We start from the raw sequence: 18,894 nt of genomic DNA on the forward strand, positions 1-18,894 counted from the left end.
GAGGCCTTTTACTGACTCTGAAAAACACCAAAAGAAAGATGTCCAGGGTCCCTGCTCATCTGCGTGAACGTGCCCTAGGCATGCTGCAAGGAGGCATGAGGACTGCAGATGTGGCCAAGGAAATAAATTGCAATGTCCGTACTGTGAGACGCCTAAGACAGCGTTACACCGAGGCCTGTACTCTGGAGCGGGATCGATTTGTAGTGGAGGGTCCATCATGGTGGGGCGGTGTGTCACAGCGTCATCGGACTGAGCTTGTTGTCATTGCAGGCAATCTCAACGCTGTGCATTACAGGGAAGACATCCTCCTTCCTCATGTGGTACCCTTCCTGCAGGCTCATTCTGTCATGACCCTCTAGCATGACAATGCCACAAGCCATACTGCTTGTTCTGTGCGTGATTTCCTGCAAGACAGGAATGTCAGTGTTCTGCCATTGCCAGCGAAGAGTACGGATCTCAATCCCATTGAGCACGTCTGGGACCTGTTGGATCGGAGGGTGGCGTCTAGGGCCATTCCCCCCAGAAATGTCCAGGAACTTGCAGGTGCCTTGGTGGAAGAGTGGCGTAACAGCTCACAGCAAGAACGGGCAAATCTGGTGCAGTCCAAGAGGAGATGCACTGCAGTACAGAATGCAGCTGGTGTCCACACCAGATACTGACTGTTACTTTTGATTTTGACACCCCCTTTGTTCAGGGACACGTTATTCCATTTCTGTTAGTCACATGTCTGTGGAACTTCTTTTGTCTCAGTTGTTGAATCTTGTTATGTTCATACACATATTTACACATGTTAAGTTTGCTGAAAATAAACACAGTTGACAGTGAGAGGATGTTTCTTTTTTTGCTGAGTTTTTATATATTTATTAATCACAGCCCCCGTCCCTGCCGGAGGCCTTTTGCCTTTTGGTAGGCCATCATTGTAAATAAGAATTTGTTCTTAACTGACTTGCCAGGTGAAATAAAGGTACAAATAAATAAGTAATAATAATTATGTTTGCTGTTCCTTTGGCCTATGACAAGGGGGTGGGGCTCAACTAGTGTAGAAGTGTTGAAAATGGCTTAACTATAATAATTCTATTTTTGTATATGTTTTGTGAAATCCGAGTTTTAATATAATTAAAATCGTGTCACCAAAGCAACGTTATCTTACTCATGATTAGGCACAGGAAGATGCATTTATTTTCTCCGTATTTGGGCATATGTCAAGAATGTCTTTTGAGAAAACACCATTACCTCGTGGGGATTTACCAAAGTAAAACTTAAATGATTTACGAGCATTTACATAAACTATGTATAGTCAAAGCTAAAAAAAACCATTAAAGACATATCTAAATATGTATTTTATTGTACGGTGCAAAATATAATTGAATACAAATACAAATGATTTAGACATTGTAAAGTCCTCCCCATATCCCGAAGTTGGTTTGGCCTGTATTTCCTGTGCGAAACCATTATTAGGAAGTTAGGGCGGTGGTTGAGAGAGAGGGCAGCACGGGCTAACTGACTATCCATTTTTTCGGAATTAGGTAGGTCTTTAATATGCTTATTTGAACGTAAGAAGTATTATTTCACTTGTTAATTTCATGCTACTTTTGAACTGCCAGTTATATAGCTTAAAATGTCGAAGCTACACGTGTGTTACTATCAATGTATGTGTTTTCTGGCTGATTTAGCTAGCGGGGTTAGCAAGCTAGCTATATCGGCTTGTTAGCTGCCAAAATTACAGTATTTCCTGCATGGGGAGAAATTAACATTTCGTTCTAACGAGCACATTTATCGTTTTAAATTACATATAACAGACCGTACGGTAGTTGGGTAAGTATTATTATAACGACGCAAATGTGTACCAAAACCAAGTAACTAGCGTAGCGGACGTCCTGGGATTCGTAATGGTATCTCAACAATGTCGCTAACGTCACCAGTGTGTTGCGACCCCTGTGAACAGTGGAATCGGTGTTTGCCTTCAAAATAAAAGTTCCACATTGAAACTGATGCAAACGGATAAAAATGATGGAATCATGACACAATTGGACTTGCTCATACTACCTACCCAAGGTTGGCATGTTAAGTTCAACAAGCTACCGTTAGTTTGACCCCATAAAATAAAACCTGAAATCGCGCTGTGGGTGTATTTTAATTCAGAGTTGCATTGAGGTCATACTTTTATGCACTGTACAGTCTGTGTTGTGCACCTATGAAATGGGTCATCAGCCTACTCGGTGACACTCAAGGAACACAACTATAGAGTTTACGCACATGTTAGCGTCTTGGCTCTTATAGCCGGACATTGACTGTGGAATGCACATTGGTTGCCTGAGCTTAATTTAGCTGATTTCAGTCCCACAAGAGTTAAGATGCAAATACTTGTGGAAACCTTACATAGTTCTGAGTAGGGTGATAACCAATTTCATGGGTGCACATAGGTTAGGGTGTACATCGCAATATTGTTCCATACACACAGGCTGACTGGGGTACTTCAGGATTTCTGCAATGGGTCAGATTAACTTATGGATTCCAATTTTATGTCGGTCCAGTATGAATGAAGTTGGCATTGGCTCACGAAACTACCTCTAACTAGTGTTAGCGCAATGACTGAAAGTCCATGGGTATCTGCTAGCATGACTTCCAGTGGCTGTTTCAGAGTCCGGCAATAAGAGCTAAGACGCTAATATTTGTGTAAAATCTACAAAGTTGTGTTCTGTGTCACTGGGTAGGCTGATACCCCATTTCATTGGAGAACAATTCATAGGTTAGTCTGTAGAGTGCTTATAAGTATGCCCCCAATGAAATTCTGTATTCAAATGCAGTGGGACTAGATCATGATTTCATTTTTGTCAAATTATAACTATCTATAACGTTCAAACCTTGTTTGGCGTTATCTAGTCCTATTGTGGCATGATCACAGTTGTAGCTGTTTGCATCAGTTTCAATGGGTGTCTTTTATTTTGAAGGCTAACTGCAGATTCCAGTATTGTTGTTCATGCTAATGTTGTTCAGGACAAGTCCTAACGTCAGCTGTCTATCTGTAGCTTATTGCTCAGTCATTCCAAATTTGTGTAAATTGATATTTGTGCTTAATGTTAATTTCTACGATACTACGATCTACATTACTTTAGGTTATGCAAGTATTAACAGCTGGCAGCAGTTTTTTGCCCCATATTTGACGTAGCCCTAACTTGGCATGAGATTTTTTTTCCCCTTAAGTTATTTCTCAAAATATTATATAGAATGTTAATGATGCCTAGACTGTCACTAGATTTCTCACCTACCCTCAATAGAAAAGGATATGTGGTCTTGGAAAGAACTTCAGCCTGAATTCAGTCCCCCTATCATTGTTCAACCTCAAATTAGGTCACTGAATCGGTTTTATCCAGCTGTGTTGCCATAATAGTGAATCAATGGCATGGACCACTGGCTCCCTCTTACTTGCTAGGAAGGGAGGCATATTCGAGGCAGGGGCCTTCTAACTCTTCGAATAAGACGGTGTTGAACTTGCCTGAAAAGGGAATTCTCACATCTGTAGTTTCTTATCCTGTGCAAAGGGAACAGCTAGAAACAACCTTCACAGCAGTAGAACATTTCCATTTATAGCACAGTGAGGACACATCTCCGGGGAATAATTTGCGAGAGTCCGACTTAGATTAGCCCATAGCCACAAAGCTGGGCATGACTAGTCAAATCTTATTTTGGGTAATGACATGAGCCAGGTTCCCTGTTTGTTTTTGTAGACCCTTATGTATCCTCAAATGTTAATGTCCCTAGAATTGAACTTCATTGACATCACACTATTTATAAGTCTGATTGAAAGGGTAAGTCACTTTTTAAGATTTTACACATCTGGTGCTGTGTTCTTATTCAGGAATATTCTCTTTTCAGCCTCGCAGGTAAACACACAAAACAGCCAAAATGTCGAGCAAAAGGGCCAAGGGAAAGACCACCAAGAAGCGTCCCCAGCGCGCTACCAGCAATGTGTTCGCCATGTTCGACCAGTCTCAGATCCAGGAGTTCAAAGAGGCCTTCAACATGATCGACCAGAACCGCGACGGGTTTGTCGACAAGGAGGACCTGCATGACATGCTTGCCTCACTAGGTGTGTCTCTGAAGCCCTTAGCTGAGCTGAAATCTGTCCATGGTTTTCTCTTGAACATTGAGTGAATTAATGTGAAACTGAGGCACTGGATGATTTGTGATATCTCTTGAGTGTGCTTGTGTTGGACTCCCTTTTAAATGATTGCATATCTCTTTTGTTCAATGCTTAGCGTTAAACTTTGTAGTGTTTGTGGACCCAGTCCGTCTTGTCTCCCACCTGGTAAGTTGGTTTTAGAAGAGGCATTCCATTGAAACAGTCGCGCATTCACAAAGAACATGCATTTGTCCAACATTCCCTACTACCCTGTTACCATTGTTTTATAGGATTGAAACAATTTATGCTGATATTATTGTAAAACTAACAGGGAGTTGAATACAATCTGTTCTAATGTGGCACTGTTTGTTCTTTAGGGAAGAACCCGACTGATGACTACCTGGAGGCTATGATGACTGAAGCGCCTGGGCCCATCAACTTCACCATGTTCCTCACCATGTTCGGAGAGAAGCTCAACGGCACAGATCCTGAGGACGTCATCAGAAACGCTTTTGCCTGCTTCGACGAAGAAGGCACAGGTAAGCCTATAACAAATCATTGGGTTTTTCTTCAAGGAATTATTCCAAGTGGAAAGGAATGTTGTCAGTGTCGGCCTGTATTGATTCATACTGTTGTAGAGACTGATAATGGATGCTGTAGTTGTGTAGAGAACTTAAGTTTTATTAGTCCTGGTCTATCGAAATGTTAAGTTGCAAGTTCCTTCTCGACAATGCAACAATGACAAGTAAATGGCAGTAGAATAAAGTGTAAGTTACACAGGAAGGTGCCGTTTATAGTCAAATATTTTCACGTGTAGTGGGGGGCAAGTGTGTAAATTGAGCAGTATAATTGGTCTCGTGGCAGTTGTGGTGTGTAGCATGAGTGTGCGTGCTAAGGTGCAGAGAATCAAAGCAGGTGCTCAGTCCGGTTCAAGTGCTCAGCAGTCTAATGGCTTGTGGATAGAAGCTCGCTGAGCCTGTTGGTATCAGACGTCATTCTTAGATGCCATCTGCCTGACCGGTAAGGGTGAGAATGTGTTTGTGGGGTTCTTGATGAAGATACAATTCCTGAGGAGTCTCTGTCTTAGCTGCATAGACTGGATTTTTGGGCTGTCCCAGTAACATTGGGTCCGGTGGGTAAACCATGACTCCCAGGGGTTTATTCCCAAAATGATTAAACCAGAGGTGTATACTATGAAGCAAGCTAGATTTACTCAGGATTTTATAAAGCTAGCCAGCTTCAGTTAGCTACACATTCCAGGTCAGTGTTCAGCCATACTACAATGGATGAGCAATATCATCGTACTATGGCTGAAGCCTGACCTGAAATTCTTGTATTTCTAGCAGGCTTGTAATGAATTGCGGGTGCATGTTGCACATGGCTAGTCGAACACCAAACTCTTCGTTGAGACAATGTTGAAACATAAATCCATGGGCCACTCTGTCATTTTAATTTGTGCTGATTTCAAAATGACAGACGGCTATGGTGTTAAATGGGCTTGTTGAATTGCTGTGTTTTTATTACTTAATGCTGTCTTTTGTGTGCTTTTTCCCACTCCTTTCGCGCCTATCTGTGGAACACGTTGTGGCCATAGACATATCTATAGACGGGTTTGGAACCTCCAACCCTGGCAATTTTAATAAAACTACCCATGGCTGCCAGTCTTGATTTGAATGGGAACTGCCATCGATGGGTTATGTCTATGGTTGGTTGGCTGTCAGTTATCCTTTCGCACATTTCTAAATACAATAGTGTGGAAAAACAGTTTGGAATGCAAATGCTGCCATTCAATGTGTAATGGGTATTTTAACATAAATATTTGTTTACTTTCAATTGTAAATACTATCCGGTGTCTTTCTCAAATGAAGGGGATGATATCTTTGCGGGAGTGTATCTGATTTCATTGGTCCCCAACTCATGGCTAAGAATTTATTCAGAATAAAGGGGGTTAGCCCTGAGTTAGCCTGCCCCAGGATTTGTCATATAAATTTACTAGGCTAAAAGGTGAGGGCTCGGGTCCATGCTTACAAATACACATTGGGCATTTTTGTTTTATTCCTTTAGTATCCCTACCCCGAAATTTAATTTCAGAATATCACCCTTGAGCGGGCTGTGGATTGTAAATACAGAAATATGCTTCTGTCAACTTCGATAAAATGTCTTGGTTAATGTTATTGTTTCATATTGGGTTGGCCAGATGCTTGGCATTTAAAAATAAATGTTGATGGGTTGGTTGTGAGTCAACAAATGAATAACCCATGCATCACCACCCGATGGGAGTAACCATGACATGGGCATTTTCGCATACCTGTCTCACTGCATCACACTGTCTGTCCTCAGGTGTCATCCAGGAGGAATACCTCAGAGAGCTGCTGACCACAATGGGTGACCGCTTCACAGACGAGGAGGTGGACGAGCTCTTCAGGGAGGCACCCATTGACAAAAAGAGCAACTTCAACTATGTGGAGTTCACACGCATCCTAAAACACGGAGCCAAGGACAAGGATGATTAAGGCCACAGCCATGCCAGTCGTATTATGGTTTCTCTCTGACCCCTCTACTCTTTTACCCCCAGCTAGACCATCTTGCTGCATGTCTCAGCTCTAATAAATCCATGTTTAGCAAGGTGAAACAATGGCTTTGACCGTATCTGAGGTCCCATTTCAATACTGACAGATTTGCACATCTGTATTGAGAATTGTAGCGGGTGATGGTGAATTTGCAAAACAATGTACTTGTCTGTGACGTGAAATGGAAAATGCAACTCTGGAAGCAAGCGCCTATGCTACTCAAATGGTCTGGTCTAGCTGAATTTTTACATTTTATAATAAATATAAGCTTTAAATAAATGACTATCAACTTGTATATTGCTCTGTTCTTTACCCTATTTAAATCATGAATTAACTGTTGAAATAATATGCTATGTTTAGTAAGCTGATTCCCTTCCTCCTGTGCTGGTATGTTATTTCCCAACAAGGAATTTTCTCAGTCATTACCCTTTCCACCTAGCGTGTGTGGACGTGTCGAAGAGGGTTACAGTGACGGGTTAGTTTGAAATTCCTAGATAATACTAAAATCGGTTAACTTTATATACAGTCATCTTAAAGATGGCAACCACACATTTCAGAGGAATATCTAGGAAAAAGGATTGGCCAAAGATCCAAATTAAACTGCCTGTGTAAATGCAGCCTGGATGTTAACTAGATACTAAACTAATGTATCAGATCCTCGTCATCAGTTTTTTTTTAAATTCCTAAAGATGCACATAGCAGCAGTCAATCATCTGGCACTGTTACAGCAAAGACCAAACCATACTGTAACATTTGCTTTATTAACAATCATTACCGCTTGCACTTAACTGTTTCGTCAATTTTGTTGCCATATTTAGTGACATTTACATTAACTTTCTCACACACATTCTAACTTCAGTGAGTCTGTTGGTAACTCTGGTGTTGTAGTGCCCCTTAGTGGCTTAGTGAAAAATGTTAAGTTAAAGGGGCCAATCACTACTGAGCACCTTCATTACAGAACCACGCTGGACCGGTGGCTAGATCTTACACGTGTTTTGCAGCATCCCCTGTTAGATTATGGGTTGCACTGTAAAAGCTGACATTTGTATGAATTTTGTAACAGTATGGCTAGGTCATGGTATGTTTAGTCATATGTTGCTTGTGGTTTGATAACAACCAGCAAGCAAAGGTTAATTAACATCAAAATGAATGGGGCATTCCATGAACCTGTGTTTATGGAAAACACTTGACTCCAATATAAATATTTCACATCACCATAGTTTTTTTTACTGTAGTGATTCTGGTAACTAAACTAAAAGTTGCACACTATCTCCCAGTAATTTATTGGGTAAAATAACAATGTTTTGGCCTCACTGTGCCTTCAGGGTGTTCTGGTAACTAACAGGGCTTTGAAGGTTCATCTTTTCTCATACTCATGCAGGTTGGAACCACCTGGTGAGTCCTGGAACAGAACCATGGCTTTAAAGGTGATCCAGAGGCTTCAGTTACTCGGGCAGACTGTGCCTCAGTCCTCCAGGTGGGCTGGGTCGCATCTCCAGACTTCTGTGTGCTCTCGTAGGGGAGCCCCTGTGTGTGGCGTACCTATGGACCTCAGCGGATCGCTGTATCCAGAGACCGCTGGCAGACTCAGTCAGCCAGCTTGTATGAGTTAGTCCACCATTGCCAAGGACTCTTTCTACGCCACTGGGTCAGTCGGCCAGCTGCACCGACCCACTGTCGCAGAAGAGAAAGCCTTCCTGGACCGCCTCGGCAGTTGCTCTTCCTCCAGACAGGTCCTGCACTCCTCTGCACTGTGGCGATCACGTCTGACACTATGGCAGCCTTGCACCGTGTGGCTGACCCAGAAGGACCCTTCAGTGTGCTGTGCTGCCAGCTAGAGTAGGCGTCTGAAGGAGACCGGGCTGGTTTCTGCCCTGCTGGCCTGCACACACCTCTACGTGGACCCCTGGAGCAGGCTGGCGGTGAGGCTGGTATCAGAGTGCCATGAGCGGCTGGATGGGAGCCAGATGAGCGTGGGACAGCTGTGCACTTTTGGCCAGGCACTGTTGGCCCTGGAGGGCCCAGGCTGTGGGATGCTGGAGCAGGTACAGAGGCAGGAGCCAGGCCAGTGGAGCCTAGCAGAGCTCACTGCTGTATACGGACTGCTGCAGGCAGGAGTAGGAGAGGAGGGCAGCTACCAGGACCTCCTAAACGCTACGCACACTCCTTCTTGGTGGAGGTCATGGAGAGACACGTGCTTTAGATGGCTTTTACTTCCCACCCAGAGACAGTTACCAAGGTGATGCAGTACTCCTCAACCTGCTGCACTCCTACATCCTGGTAGAGAGGTTCCCTGTCAACTTTGTGTCCAAAGTCTTCAACCTCTACTTCCTCCAGAAATTACAAGGTACTCTCATTGATAAGCCCACAGGGCAATTCCACTGTAACGGAATTATGCTGAGACTCACTTTAAAATGTATACCAAACAAAAACCACTGATTTCAAAGTTTAACAAACAATACTACTTTACGCACAATGACTACTTTGAACAATTTACACATTAAATGAAATAAAAAAATATTTAAAGTTTGATAACATAATTACGGTAAAATCAATTTTATTCTGTTACCAAACTTTGTATCTGCACAGTTCTTCCTGTAAATGTGTTTGTGTAAAAATGTCTGGAAATTGATAAAAGCTAGTCATTGTGCATAGTTATATGGTTTGTTAAACATTGAAAGATTTTTTTTTTTGTGTTGTACCCTTTTTCTCCCAATTTCAATTACAATCTTGTCTCGTTGCTGCAACTCCTCATTGGGCTGGGGGAGAGGCAAAAGTCGAGTCATGCGTGCTCCAAAACATGACCCGTCAAACCGTGCTCCTTAACACCCGCTTAACCCGGGATTTCACTTATATCATAATTTGTATAATTTGTACCCACTGTATCATAATTCCAGCAGATCAGAAGTTTACATACACTAAGTTGACTGTGCCTTTAAACAGCTTGGAAAATTCCAGAACATTATAATGGCTTTAGAAGCTTCTGATAGGCTAATTGACATAATTTGAGTCAATTGAAGGTGTACCTGTGGATGTATTTCAAGGCCTACCTTTTTGCTTGACATCATGGGAAAACCAAAAGAAATCAGCCAAGACCTCAGAAAAAAATTGTAGACCACCACAAGTCTGGTTCATCCTTGGGAGCAATTTCCAAATGCCTGAATGTACCACGTTCATCTGTACAAACAATAGTGTGTAAGTATAAACACCATGGGAACACGCAGCTGTCATACCTCTCAGGAAGGAGATGCATTCTGTCTCCTAGAGATGATTGTACTTTGGTGCGAAAAGTCATATATCGACATAACCTGAAAGGCCACTCAGCAAGGAAGAAGCCACTGCTCCAAAGCTGCCATAAAAAAGCCAGACTACGGTTTGCAACTGCACATGGGGACAAAGATCGTACTTTTTTGGAGAAATGTCCTCTGGTCTGATGAAACAAAAATAGAACTGTTTGGCCATAATGACCATTGTTATGTTTGGAGGAAAAAGGGGGAGGCTTGCAAGTCGAAGAACAACATTCCAACCATGAAGCACGGGGGTGGCAGCATCATCATGTTGTGTGGGTGCTTTGCTGCAGGAAGGACTGGTGCACTTCACAAAATAGTTGACATCATGAGGGAGGAAAATTATGTGGATATATTGAAGCAACATCTCAAGACATCAGTCAAGAAGTTAAAGCTTGATCGCAAATGGGTCTTCCAAATGGACAATGACCCCAAGCATACTTCCAAAGTTGTGGCAAAATGGCGTAAGGACAACAAAGTCGAGGTATTGGAGTGGCCATCACAAAGTCCTGACCTCAATCCTATAGAAAATTTGTGGGCAGAACTGAAAAAGCGTGTGCAAGCAAGGAGGCTTACATACCTGACTCAGTTACACCAGCTCTGTCAGGAGGAATGGGCCAAAATTCACCCAACTTATTGTGGGAAGCTTGTGGAAGGCTACCCGAAACATTTGACCCAAGTTAAACAATTTAAAGGCAATGCCACCAAATACTAATTGAGTGTATGTAACCTTCTGACCCACTGGGAATGTGATGAAAGAAATAAAAGCTGAAAGAAATAATTCTCTCTACTATTATTCTGACATTTCACATTCTTAAAATAAAGTGATGATCCTAACTGACCTAAGACGGGGAATGTTTACTAGGGTTAAATGTCAGGAATTGTGAAAAACTGAGTTTAAATGTATTTGGCTAAGGTGTATGTAAACCTCCGACTTCAACTGTATATGATAGCATTGCCACTTCTGCTCAACTGCAGTGTTGCAATCCTAGCTCACTATCCTCTGATTCACCTTTAACACCCTGTATTTAACCCCAGGGTCCAAGGCTCCTTCCTATGTACCGTGTCAAGTTTTTCCTCACTCCTGGTCGGTCTCTGGAGATGCCGGTTGACGGACACCTCTACAACTATGTGAAAACTGGACTAGTGGATCTACTAGGGGCCCGTGCTTACTTCACTTCCAGAGTTCTCACTCCATACTGCTACACACTAGGTAATGCAGACAGCACATTTTAAGATACAACACATGTAAGCTTTAATTCTATGCTTCAGACAATGTTATGGTTATACCTATACTGAAAATAAAGGTGCAAAGACAAATCCTGCTTGTTATGTGGAAATAAAGCTGGATGAGGATGGATATGTATTGCCTGCCAGTGACATCGACGATATCTTCAAGAGGTAAAAACAATGTATTTTTCCACATTTTGTTACATTACAGCCTTACTCTAAAATGTATTCGTTTTTTTCCTTTATCAATCTACACTCAATATCCCATAATGACAAAGCAGTACATTGTTGAAGCACCTTTGGCAGCCTCAAGTCTTCTTGGGTATGATGCTACAAGCTTGGCAGACCTATATTTGGGGAGTTTCTCCCATTCTTCACTGCAGATCCTCTCAAGCTCTGTCAGGTTGGATGGGGAGAGTCGCTGCACAGCTATTTTCAGGTCTCTCCAGAGATGTTCAATCGGGTTAAAGTCCGGGCTCTGGCTGGGCCACTCAAGGACATTCAGAGACTTGTCATGAAGCCACTCCTGCGTTGTCTTGGCTGTGTGCTTAGGGTCATTGTCCTGTTGGAAGGTGAACCTTCACCCTAGTCTGAGGTTCTGGAGCAGGTTTTCATCAAGGATCTCTCTGTACTTTGCTTCGTTCATCTTTGCCTCGATCCTGACTAGTCTCCCAGTCCATGCCGCTGAAAAACATCCCCACTGCATGATGCTGCCACAACCATGCTTCACCATGGTTGTGGCATCAGACCAAAGAATCTTGTTTCTGATGGTCTGAGAGTCTTTAGGTACCTTTTGGATAACTCCAAGTGGGCTGTCATGTGCCTTTTACTGAGGAGTGGCTTCCGTCTGGCCACTTTACCATAAAGGCCTGATTGGTGGTGCTACAGGGATGTTTGTCCTTCTGGAAGGTTCTTCCATCTCCACAGAGGAACTCTGGAGCTCTGTCAGAGTGACCATTGGGTTCTTGGTCACCTCCCTGACCAAGGCTCTTCTCCCCCGATTGCTCAGTTTGGCCGGGCGGCCAGCTCTAGGAAGAGTCTTGGTGGTTCCAAACTTCTTCCATTTAAGAATGATTGATGCCACGGTGGTTTTGGGGACCTTCCAATGCTGCAGAAATGTTTTGGTTCCCTTCCCTAGATCTGTGCCTCAACACAATCCTGTCTCGGAGCTCTAGGACAATTCCTTCGACCTCATGGCTTGGTTATTGCCGCAGATGGACTCCAATTGAGTTGTAGAAACATTTCAAGGATGATCAATGGAAAGAGGATGCACCTGAGCTCAATTTCAAGTCTCATAGCAAAGGGTCTGAATACTTGTGTGAATAAGGTACAGTGCCTTGCGAAAGTATTCGGCCCCCTTGAACTTTAAGACCTTTTGCCACATTTCAGGCTTCAAACATAAAGATATAAAACTGTATTTTTTTGTGAAGAATCAACAACAAGTGGGACACAATCATGAAGTGGAACAACATTTATTGGATATTTCAAACTTTTTTAACAAATCAAAAACTGAAAAATTGGGCGTGCAAAACTTTTCAGCCCCCTTAAGTTAATACTTTGTAGCGCCACCTTTTGCTGCGATTACAGCTGTAAGTCGCTTGGGGTATGTCTATCAGTTTTGCACATCGAGAGACTGAAATTTTTTCCCATTCCTCCTTGCAAAACAGCTCGAGCTCAGTGAGGTTGGATGGAGAGCATTTGTGAACAGCAGTTTTCAGTTCTTTCCACAGATTCTCGATTGGATTCAGGTCTGGACTTTGACTTGGCCATTCTAACACCTGGATATGTTTATTTTTGAACCATTCCATTGTAGATTTTGCTTTATGTTTTGGATCATTGTCTTGTTGGAAGACAAATCTCCGTCCCAGTCTCAGGTCTTTTGCAGACTCCATCAGGTTTTCTTCCAGAATGGTCCTGTATTTGGCTCCATCCATCTTCCCATCATTTTTAACCATCTTCCCTGTCCCTGCTGAAGAAAAGCAGGCCCAAACCATGATGCTGCCACCACCATATTTGACAGTGGGGATGGTGTGTTCAGGGTGATGAGCTGTGTTGCTTTTACGCCAAACATAACATTTTGCATTGTTGCCAAAAAGTTCAATTTTGGTTTCATCTGACCAGAGCACCTTCTTCCACATGTTTGGTGTGTCTCCCAGGTGGCTTGTGGCAAACTTTAAACAACACTTTTTATGGATATCTTTAAGAAATGGCTTTCTTCTTGCCACTCTTCCATAAAGGCCAGATTTGTGCAATATAAGACTGATTGTTGTCCTATGGACAGAGTCTCCCACCTCAGTTGTAGATCTCTGCAGTTCATCCAGAGTGATCATGGGCCTCTTGGCTGCATCTCTGATCAGTCTTCTCCTTGTATGAGCTGAAAGTTTAGAGGGACGGCCAGGTCTTGGTAGATTTGCAGTGGTCTGATACTCCTTCCATTTCAATATTAATCGCTAGCACAGTGCTCCTTGGGATGTTTAAAGCTTGGGAAATCTTTTTGTATCCAAATCCGGCTTTAAACTTCTTCACAACCTGTGACCTGCCTGGTGTGTTCCTTGTTCTTCATGATGCTCTCTGCGCTTTTAACGGACCTCTGAGACTATCACAGTGCAGGTGCATTTATACGGAGACTTGATTACACACAGGTGGATTGTATTTATCATCATTAGTCATTTAGGTCAACATTGGATCATTCAGAGATCCTCACTGAACTTCTGGAGAGAGTTTGCTGCACTGAAAGTAAAGGGGCTGAATAATTTTGCACGCCCAATTTTTCAGTTTTTGATTTGTTAAAAAAGTTTGAAATATCCAATAAATGTCGTTCCACTTCATGATTGTGTTCCACTTGCTGTTGATTCTTCACAAAAAAATACAGTTTTATATCTTTATGTTTGAAGCCTGAAATGTGGCAAAAGGTTGCAAAGTTCAAGGGGGCCGAATACTTTCGCAAGGCACTGTATATTTTTTTTATATTTGCAAAGAAATCTGAACGTGTTTTTACTTTGTCATTATGGGGTACTGTGTGTAGTTTGATGAGAAAATAATTTCATCAATTTTAGAATAAGGCTGTAACGTAACAAAATGTGGAAAAGTCAAGGGGCCTGAATACTTTCCGAATGCACTATAGGTGATGCAATTGTTCTACTATAGCTATTTTATTCAGGCCCATGCGCTCTGTTATTTTGTTGTGTCCTTGCAGGATAGCCACAAGAGGTTTACTGTGAACACAAGACAGTTGCTGGGAAAAGAGGCCATGAGGCTTCTGGGATATGAAGTTGTTCAGGTCGGAAATGCATGCTGCAACCCTCAATACCCCATTTCACTGATGATTTGATCTTTTTGAGTGTTCTGTCTGCTGTAAATTCTGATTTCAGCCCCTTTGCTCGTGTTCTGCCTGTCTCTAGGCATCTACTCTTTCAAAGAAGAGCATGTCTGTATTCATTTGGATCTACTCTTTGCTCTCAGTGCTCCATCTGTAACTAATAGAAGTCTGTTTTTGTAGATTTCTTACTATGAATTTGAGAAGCTTCGGAACAAGACCGAGGTTGTTGAACATCTTCACAAGAATATCTTTCCCCTCAGCTACAGGTTCAAATAAGGCCTTTGTTGCTGTCATACAACTATAACACTGTGCGCTATACAGTTTGGGCACTGTTTTTCTCATCTCAAAGTGCCACATTGTCCAACATTTCTACCTGAAGAGAAAGCAGAAAGTCAAGAAATCATGTATTTATAGCTTTTGAGTAATTGTAATTCTACACACTACTAGTGTTCTATTGTATAGTGAAATGACTTATTTAGTCTTCTCTATAATCCACCATGATGGACCACCACAATTTGAAATATATAATACATGTATATTTATTGGTAGTTGGCAATACAGTGCTGCAGTAGAAAGTTAGAACATCTAAATACCAAGAATCACCTTGGAGGGGGAAAAAAGTACATGTGTTCATACAAAGAACAATCATTTTGAACATAGCCAAGCATCACTATCAATTTTTGATTTATATTTTTGACATTATCAGTTATTCAATCAAGGTAACCTAATTAAGGCAAGTTGTTTTTCTCTGTCCACCACCATGTAATGCATGTCAGTCGGATATACACTGAGTATACAAAGCAGCCTCTTTCATGGTGAATCCAGGTGAAATCTATGATCCCTTATTGATCTGTGTAGATGAAGGGGAGGAGACAGGTTGAAGAATGATTTCTTTTGGGGGGGGGGGGGGGGGGGGGGCACGCAATTCAATATTAGGAAGGTGTTCCTAATATTTGGTATACTCAGTGTATATGTTGTAAAAAGGCTATACATTAAAAACAAACAAAAAAAAGAGTTGGGAGTGTTGCCATTGGTTTCTGCCTGCTATTATGTAGCAGGGATCTGTGGCAGGCCAAATTCATCCACCAGAACTCCATCCTGTAAAACAGACAATAAATGACAATTTTGTAGGAAACTCCAGTTATATCTAAATTGGTGCAGAATGTGTCTTCATCCAATGTAATGTCCTAAAAACAAAAATGAACCCTTCGAACAATGCATCCGTCTTCTGTATTGACGAAACAGTGTCAGTTGTGATTGATTTAACACAATGCCCCAGTAAATTATTCAAGACTAAACTGGGTAAACATGAATACAGTGGTCAGAGAGAGAGAGAGATTTACCCGGTTTGGTGCCCTGTCACTGGGTATTCCTTCTGGGATGGAGGGGGCAGTGCTGGCCTCATCCAGGTAGGAGCTGTCATCATCAAGCAGGAGCTCATCTCCCAGGGCATCCAGCTCTGGGATCACACGCACACAGCCATTGATGCGCAGTTATTACATGCAGTCTATTGACATAAGGACTGCACTGACTGCTGTTGTATCACTGTGCTGAAGTAAACAGCACTTTACCTTGGCCAGGTTGCAGTTGTAAATGAGAACTTGTTCTCAACTAGCTTACCTGGTTAAATAAAGGTGAAATAAAATAAAAAACAAAACTCTGTAGTGCGGCGGGAAATGATGAAATATTGACCTACAGCAATGTTCTAATATAGACCTATCCTGTACTGGAGCAACACCAAACGTGTACTGTCTCCCTTGTGGCTGTGTCATACTCTTACAGCACTGACCTGCTTCCAGGTCATCATCATCGATCTCTGGCGTCCCGTAGCTTCTGCTCATCGCCTCCTGCACCTCGTTGGCGTCCTCCATCATGTCCTCCAGCTGGTCTTGGAGATCCTGCATCAGGAAAACATGGAACTCTTAACCCAAACATCTCTCAATCACAATAGGCCATTCACGTTACCTGGATGAATTATGACCCAGATCAGATGGCTGATATATGTTGAGTCTTTCAAGACAAGAGTCTGTAGTAAAACTACTGCACTTCTACGTTAGACCACCAAAAGGTGTTGTAGTGTATCAGGACTCGAAAAAGACATACCTCAATCTGATCGATCTTCACGTTCTTGTAGGCCGCCTTCATCTCTTTGGCTCCAATTTTCATGGCATCAACCTATAATGCAAAATCTGAGATTTTTAACCCAGAGAACAGCCTGGCATAACAACTACAGTAAATTGTGACTAGGTGCTACAGTCAGTACATTACTGTGGCCCCTTACTGTTGTTTTTGTGTCTTTGAGAGTTTGGATTGTGTAGTTAGCCTGTTCCATGTTGAAGGACTGCTGTGTGAGGTTGTCTCTCTGGCCCTCGTACCTGAAAAACAAGATTGAAATGATCAATACAGATGTTTTTATGCGCTCATATCATGACGGTTTACTGCTACTTGATGTGGTTCATTAGGTTAATGTGATATGTGTCCTGATTGATTTGAGGTTCATGGTGCGTTGACAGACTCCCTTCATAAGTTACTCACATTCTTTTCTGCTTCAGTACCCTCATCGCCTTCTGCTTGACCATGTTCTGATGAAAACATTAACAGGAAACAATTCACGTGACATCAGACCTAGCTAGATACTGCTGAGAACAAGTGGGGCCATACTTCTGTATTGTTTTGTTCAAGAACAGCATTAGCCTACACGTGTAATAGAATGACTTAGGTAAACATATCTGTCTACTATCACAGCTCATCATCTGCTTCACTCAGGGTAGGGTTAAATCTTACTTTTGAAGGGCCATCTCTCATCTTCTTCATCTGATCCTTGTACTTGACCAGTTCAACATCTAGTCTGGCAATCTTCTTGTCAATAGATTCCGCTCGCGAGTCAACCTTATTAAGAGAGAAAGAACGGGCACAAGTTAACCATGTAGACTGTTTTCATATTTCAATGATCTTGTAAGAGTCAAATCTTTGTATGTTGGTAACAGAAAAAGTTATTTGAATACATGTATTGGTAATTATAAAGATTTTTTTTTTTTTTTTTAAACAATGTTATATTTTCCTTCAATCAATTTGTATTGTCAATAGCACTAGCTTAACACCTGATTTGGTCAAACATAAAACTGGTTGGAGCAGCACTTTTTTACCGTACATTAGAAACCAGCATCACCCTACTGAACTCCCTATTGACGATTGGTCATCTAGCTAATTAGCTAGCTAAGTCACTTGGACACTGTTAAAACGCTAATCAAACTAACTTTCACGATAACATTAAGTAGCTAAAGAGTATTTTATGAGCTATATGTCTTCAATGGGCTGTCACAACTTTCTCCCATTGTTGCTAGAACAATCAGCTGTCATTCAGTTAGCTAGCTAGCTAGCCAGCAAGCCAACTTATTTTGTTTGTCATTGACACTACTCTGTAAGTTATTTCCGTATATACTTACATTCCCTATGCAGTCTGTGAGATTTGGTGGTGGTCCCTTCGGTTTTCCTCGGCCGAAAATACGGTTCATTTTGAAATAAATATCCAATAACTCAAAACAACAAAGAATCTACCTGAACGTCAGGGAAAATAAAGCAAACCCGGAAGCAACATAGAGCTGACGTCACATACTTCTTCTTCGATTAGGTTTCACAGCGGTTGGCATCCAATAAATGTTGCATTTCTGCCACCTACGAAACTGGTGTATAACGCCCTTATACTGCAGCATATGACAATTTATGCACTACTCTAACACTGGAAACCTAAACCTGCCTCTCTCGAACCGGACATTTCTGATTCCCAGCCCCATGGGCACCCCTACAATAGGCTGGACACATGAGATTTTTAACAACGCTTTTTTTCTGATAAAAACGAGTTTATTGCACGCCCACTTTTCGCTTGGGAACACGTTATTGTGACCCACAGCTTTATCGATGGCTGGCGCAAAGCCATCAAACATTTTATGGTCATGGTTAAACATATTTTTTTCAGAAAAAGGTGTAAACCTGAACAAAATGCATGTCCCTGTTCTCCCGAATACATTTTTAAATTAAGACCGAGGTTTTTTACGATTTGTTATATCATTATAAATGGCTGCTGGATAATTTGATATGCACCGAAATATGTTTGTTCGTAGGCATCAAATTGAGCGAATGCTGCGCAGGTTCACTGAGTTGCAAACCAAATGGACAGGTCCAGTTCCTTGATCTGTAGATCTGACGCAGTTGCTACATAGCAAATGTCACGAATTAGTTATGTAGTACCCACAGAAGGCCACAGGGCGGAGCAAGAGCGCTCTAAACCCATACTGTTTTTTACCTTGAAACCCCTAGCCCTAGGTATAACCTATTTTAGCCCTAACCCTGAATCCCAACCCTGAC

At 42.0% G+C, this 18,894-nt stretch overlaps 2 protein-coding genes and 1 pseudogene across 2 annotated transcripts; 2 read left to right on the top strand and 1 right to left on the bottom strand.

The window, feature by feature from the left end:
* Nucleotides 1–1,438: 1,438 nt before the first annotated feature.
* Nucleotides 1,439–6,986, top strand: LOC139420468 (myosin regulatory light polypeptide 9-like). The gene is made up of 4 exons (XM_071170650.1): nucleotides 1,439–1,526; nucleotides 3,877–4,090; nucleotides 4,501–4,662; nucleotides 6,464–6,986. The coding sequence occupies exons 2-4, from the start codon at nucleotides 3,907–3,909 to the stop codon at nucleotides 6,634–6,636; spliced, it is 519 nt and encodes a 172-aa protein (XP_071026751.1). The 5' UTR covers nucleotides 1,439–1,526; nucleotides 3,877–3,906; the 3' UTR covers nucleotides 6,637–6,986.
* Nucleotides 6,987–6,994: 8 nt separating this feature from the next.
* On the top strand, nucleotides 6,995–14,669 carry LOC139420568 (FAST kinase domain-containing protein 3, mitochondrial-like; annotated as a pseudogene).
* Nucleotides 14,670–15,043: 374 nt separating this feature from the next.
* LOC139420467 (charged multivesicular body protein 5-like) lies at nucleotides 15,044–18,349 on the bottom strand. Its single transcript, XM_071170649.1, has 8 exons — nucleotides 17,976–18,349; nucleotides 17,314–17,418; nucleotides 17,065–17,111; nucleotides 16,811–16,904; nucleotides 16,633–16,704; nucleotides 16,319–16,427; nucleotides 15,873–15,988; nucleotides 15,044–15,627 (listed from the first exon to the last, which is right to left on the bottom strand). The coding sequence occupies exons 1-8, from the start codon at nucleotides 18,042–18,044 to the stop codon at nucleotides 15,577–15,579; spliced, it is 663 nt and encodes a 220-aa protein (XP_071026750.1). The 5' UTR covers nucleotides 18,045–18,349; the 3' UTR covers nucleotides 15,044–15,576.
* Between the last annotated feature and the right edge of the window lie 545 nt (nucleotides 18,350–18,894).

Source organism: Oncorhynchus clarkii, chromosome 11 (assembly GCF_045791955.1).
Source record: "Oncorhynchus clarkii lewisi isolate Uvic-CL-2024 chromosome 11, UVic_Ocla_1.0, whole genome shotgun sequence".
Taxonomy (NCBI): Eukaryota; Metazoa; Chordata; class Actinopteri; order Salmoniformes; family Salmonidae; genus Oncorhynchus; species Oncorhynchus clarkii.

Bases quoted from the DNA above. Each gene is read 5' to 3' on its own strand.
- LOC139420467 (XM_071170649.1), bottom strand. From the start codon at position 18,044: ATGAACCGTATTTTCGGCCGAGGAAAACCGAAGGGACCACCACCAAAT. The intron at 16,428-16,632 runs GTATGTCTTTTT...TTCCTGATGCAG, and splicing joins TGAAGATCGATCAGATTGAG to GATCTCCAAGACCAGCTGGA. The intron at 15,628-15,872 runs GTAAATCTCTCT...TCTGTTTTACAG, and splicing joins GTGACAGGGCACCAAACCGG to GATGGAGTTCTGGTGGATGA.
- LOC139420468 (XM_071170650.1), top strand. From the start codon at position 3,907: ATGTCGAGCAAAAGGGCCAAGGGAAAGACCACCAAGAAGCGTCCCCAG. The intron at 4,091-4,500 runs GTGTGTCTCTGA...TTTGTTCTTTAG, and splicing joins TGACATGCTTGCCTCACTAG to GGAAGAACCCGACTGATGAC. The intron at 4,663-6,463 runs GTAAGCCTATAA...GTCTGTCCTCAG, and splicing joins CTTCGACGAAGAAGGCACAG to GTGTCATCCAGGAGGAATAC.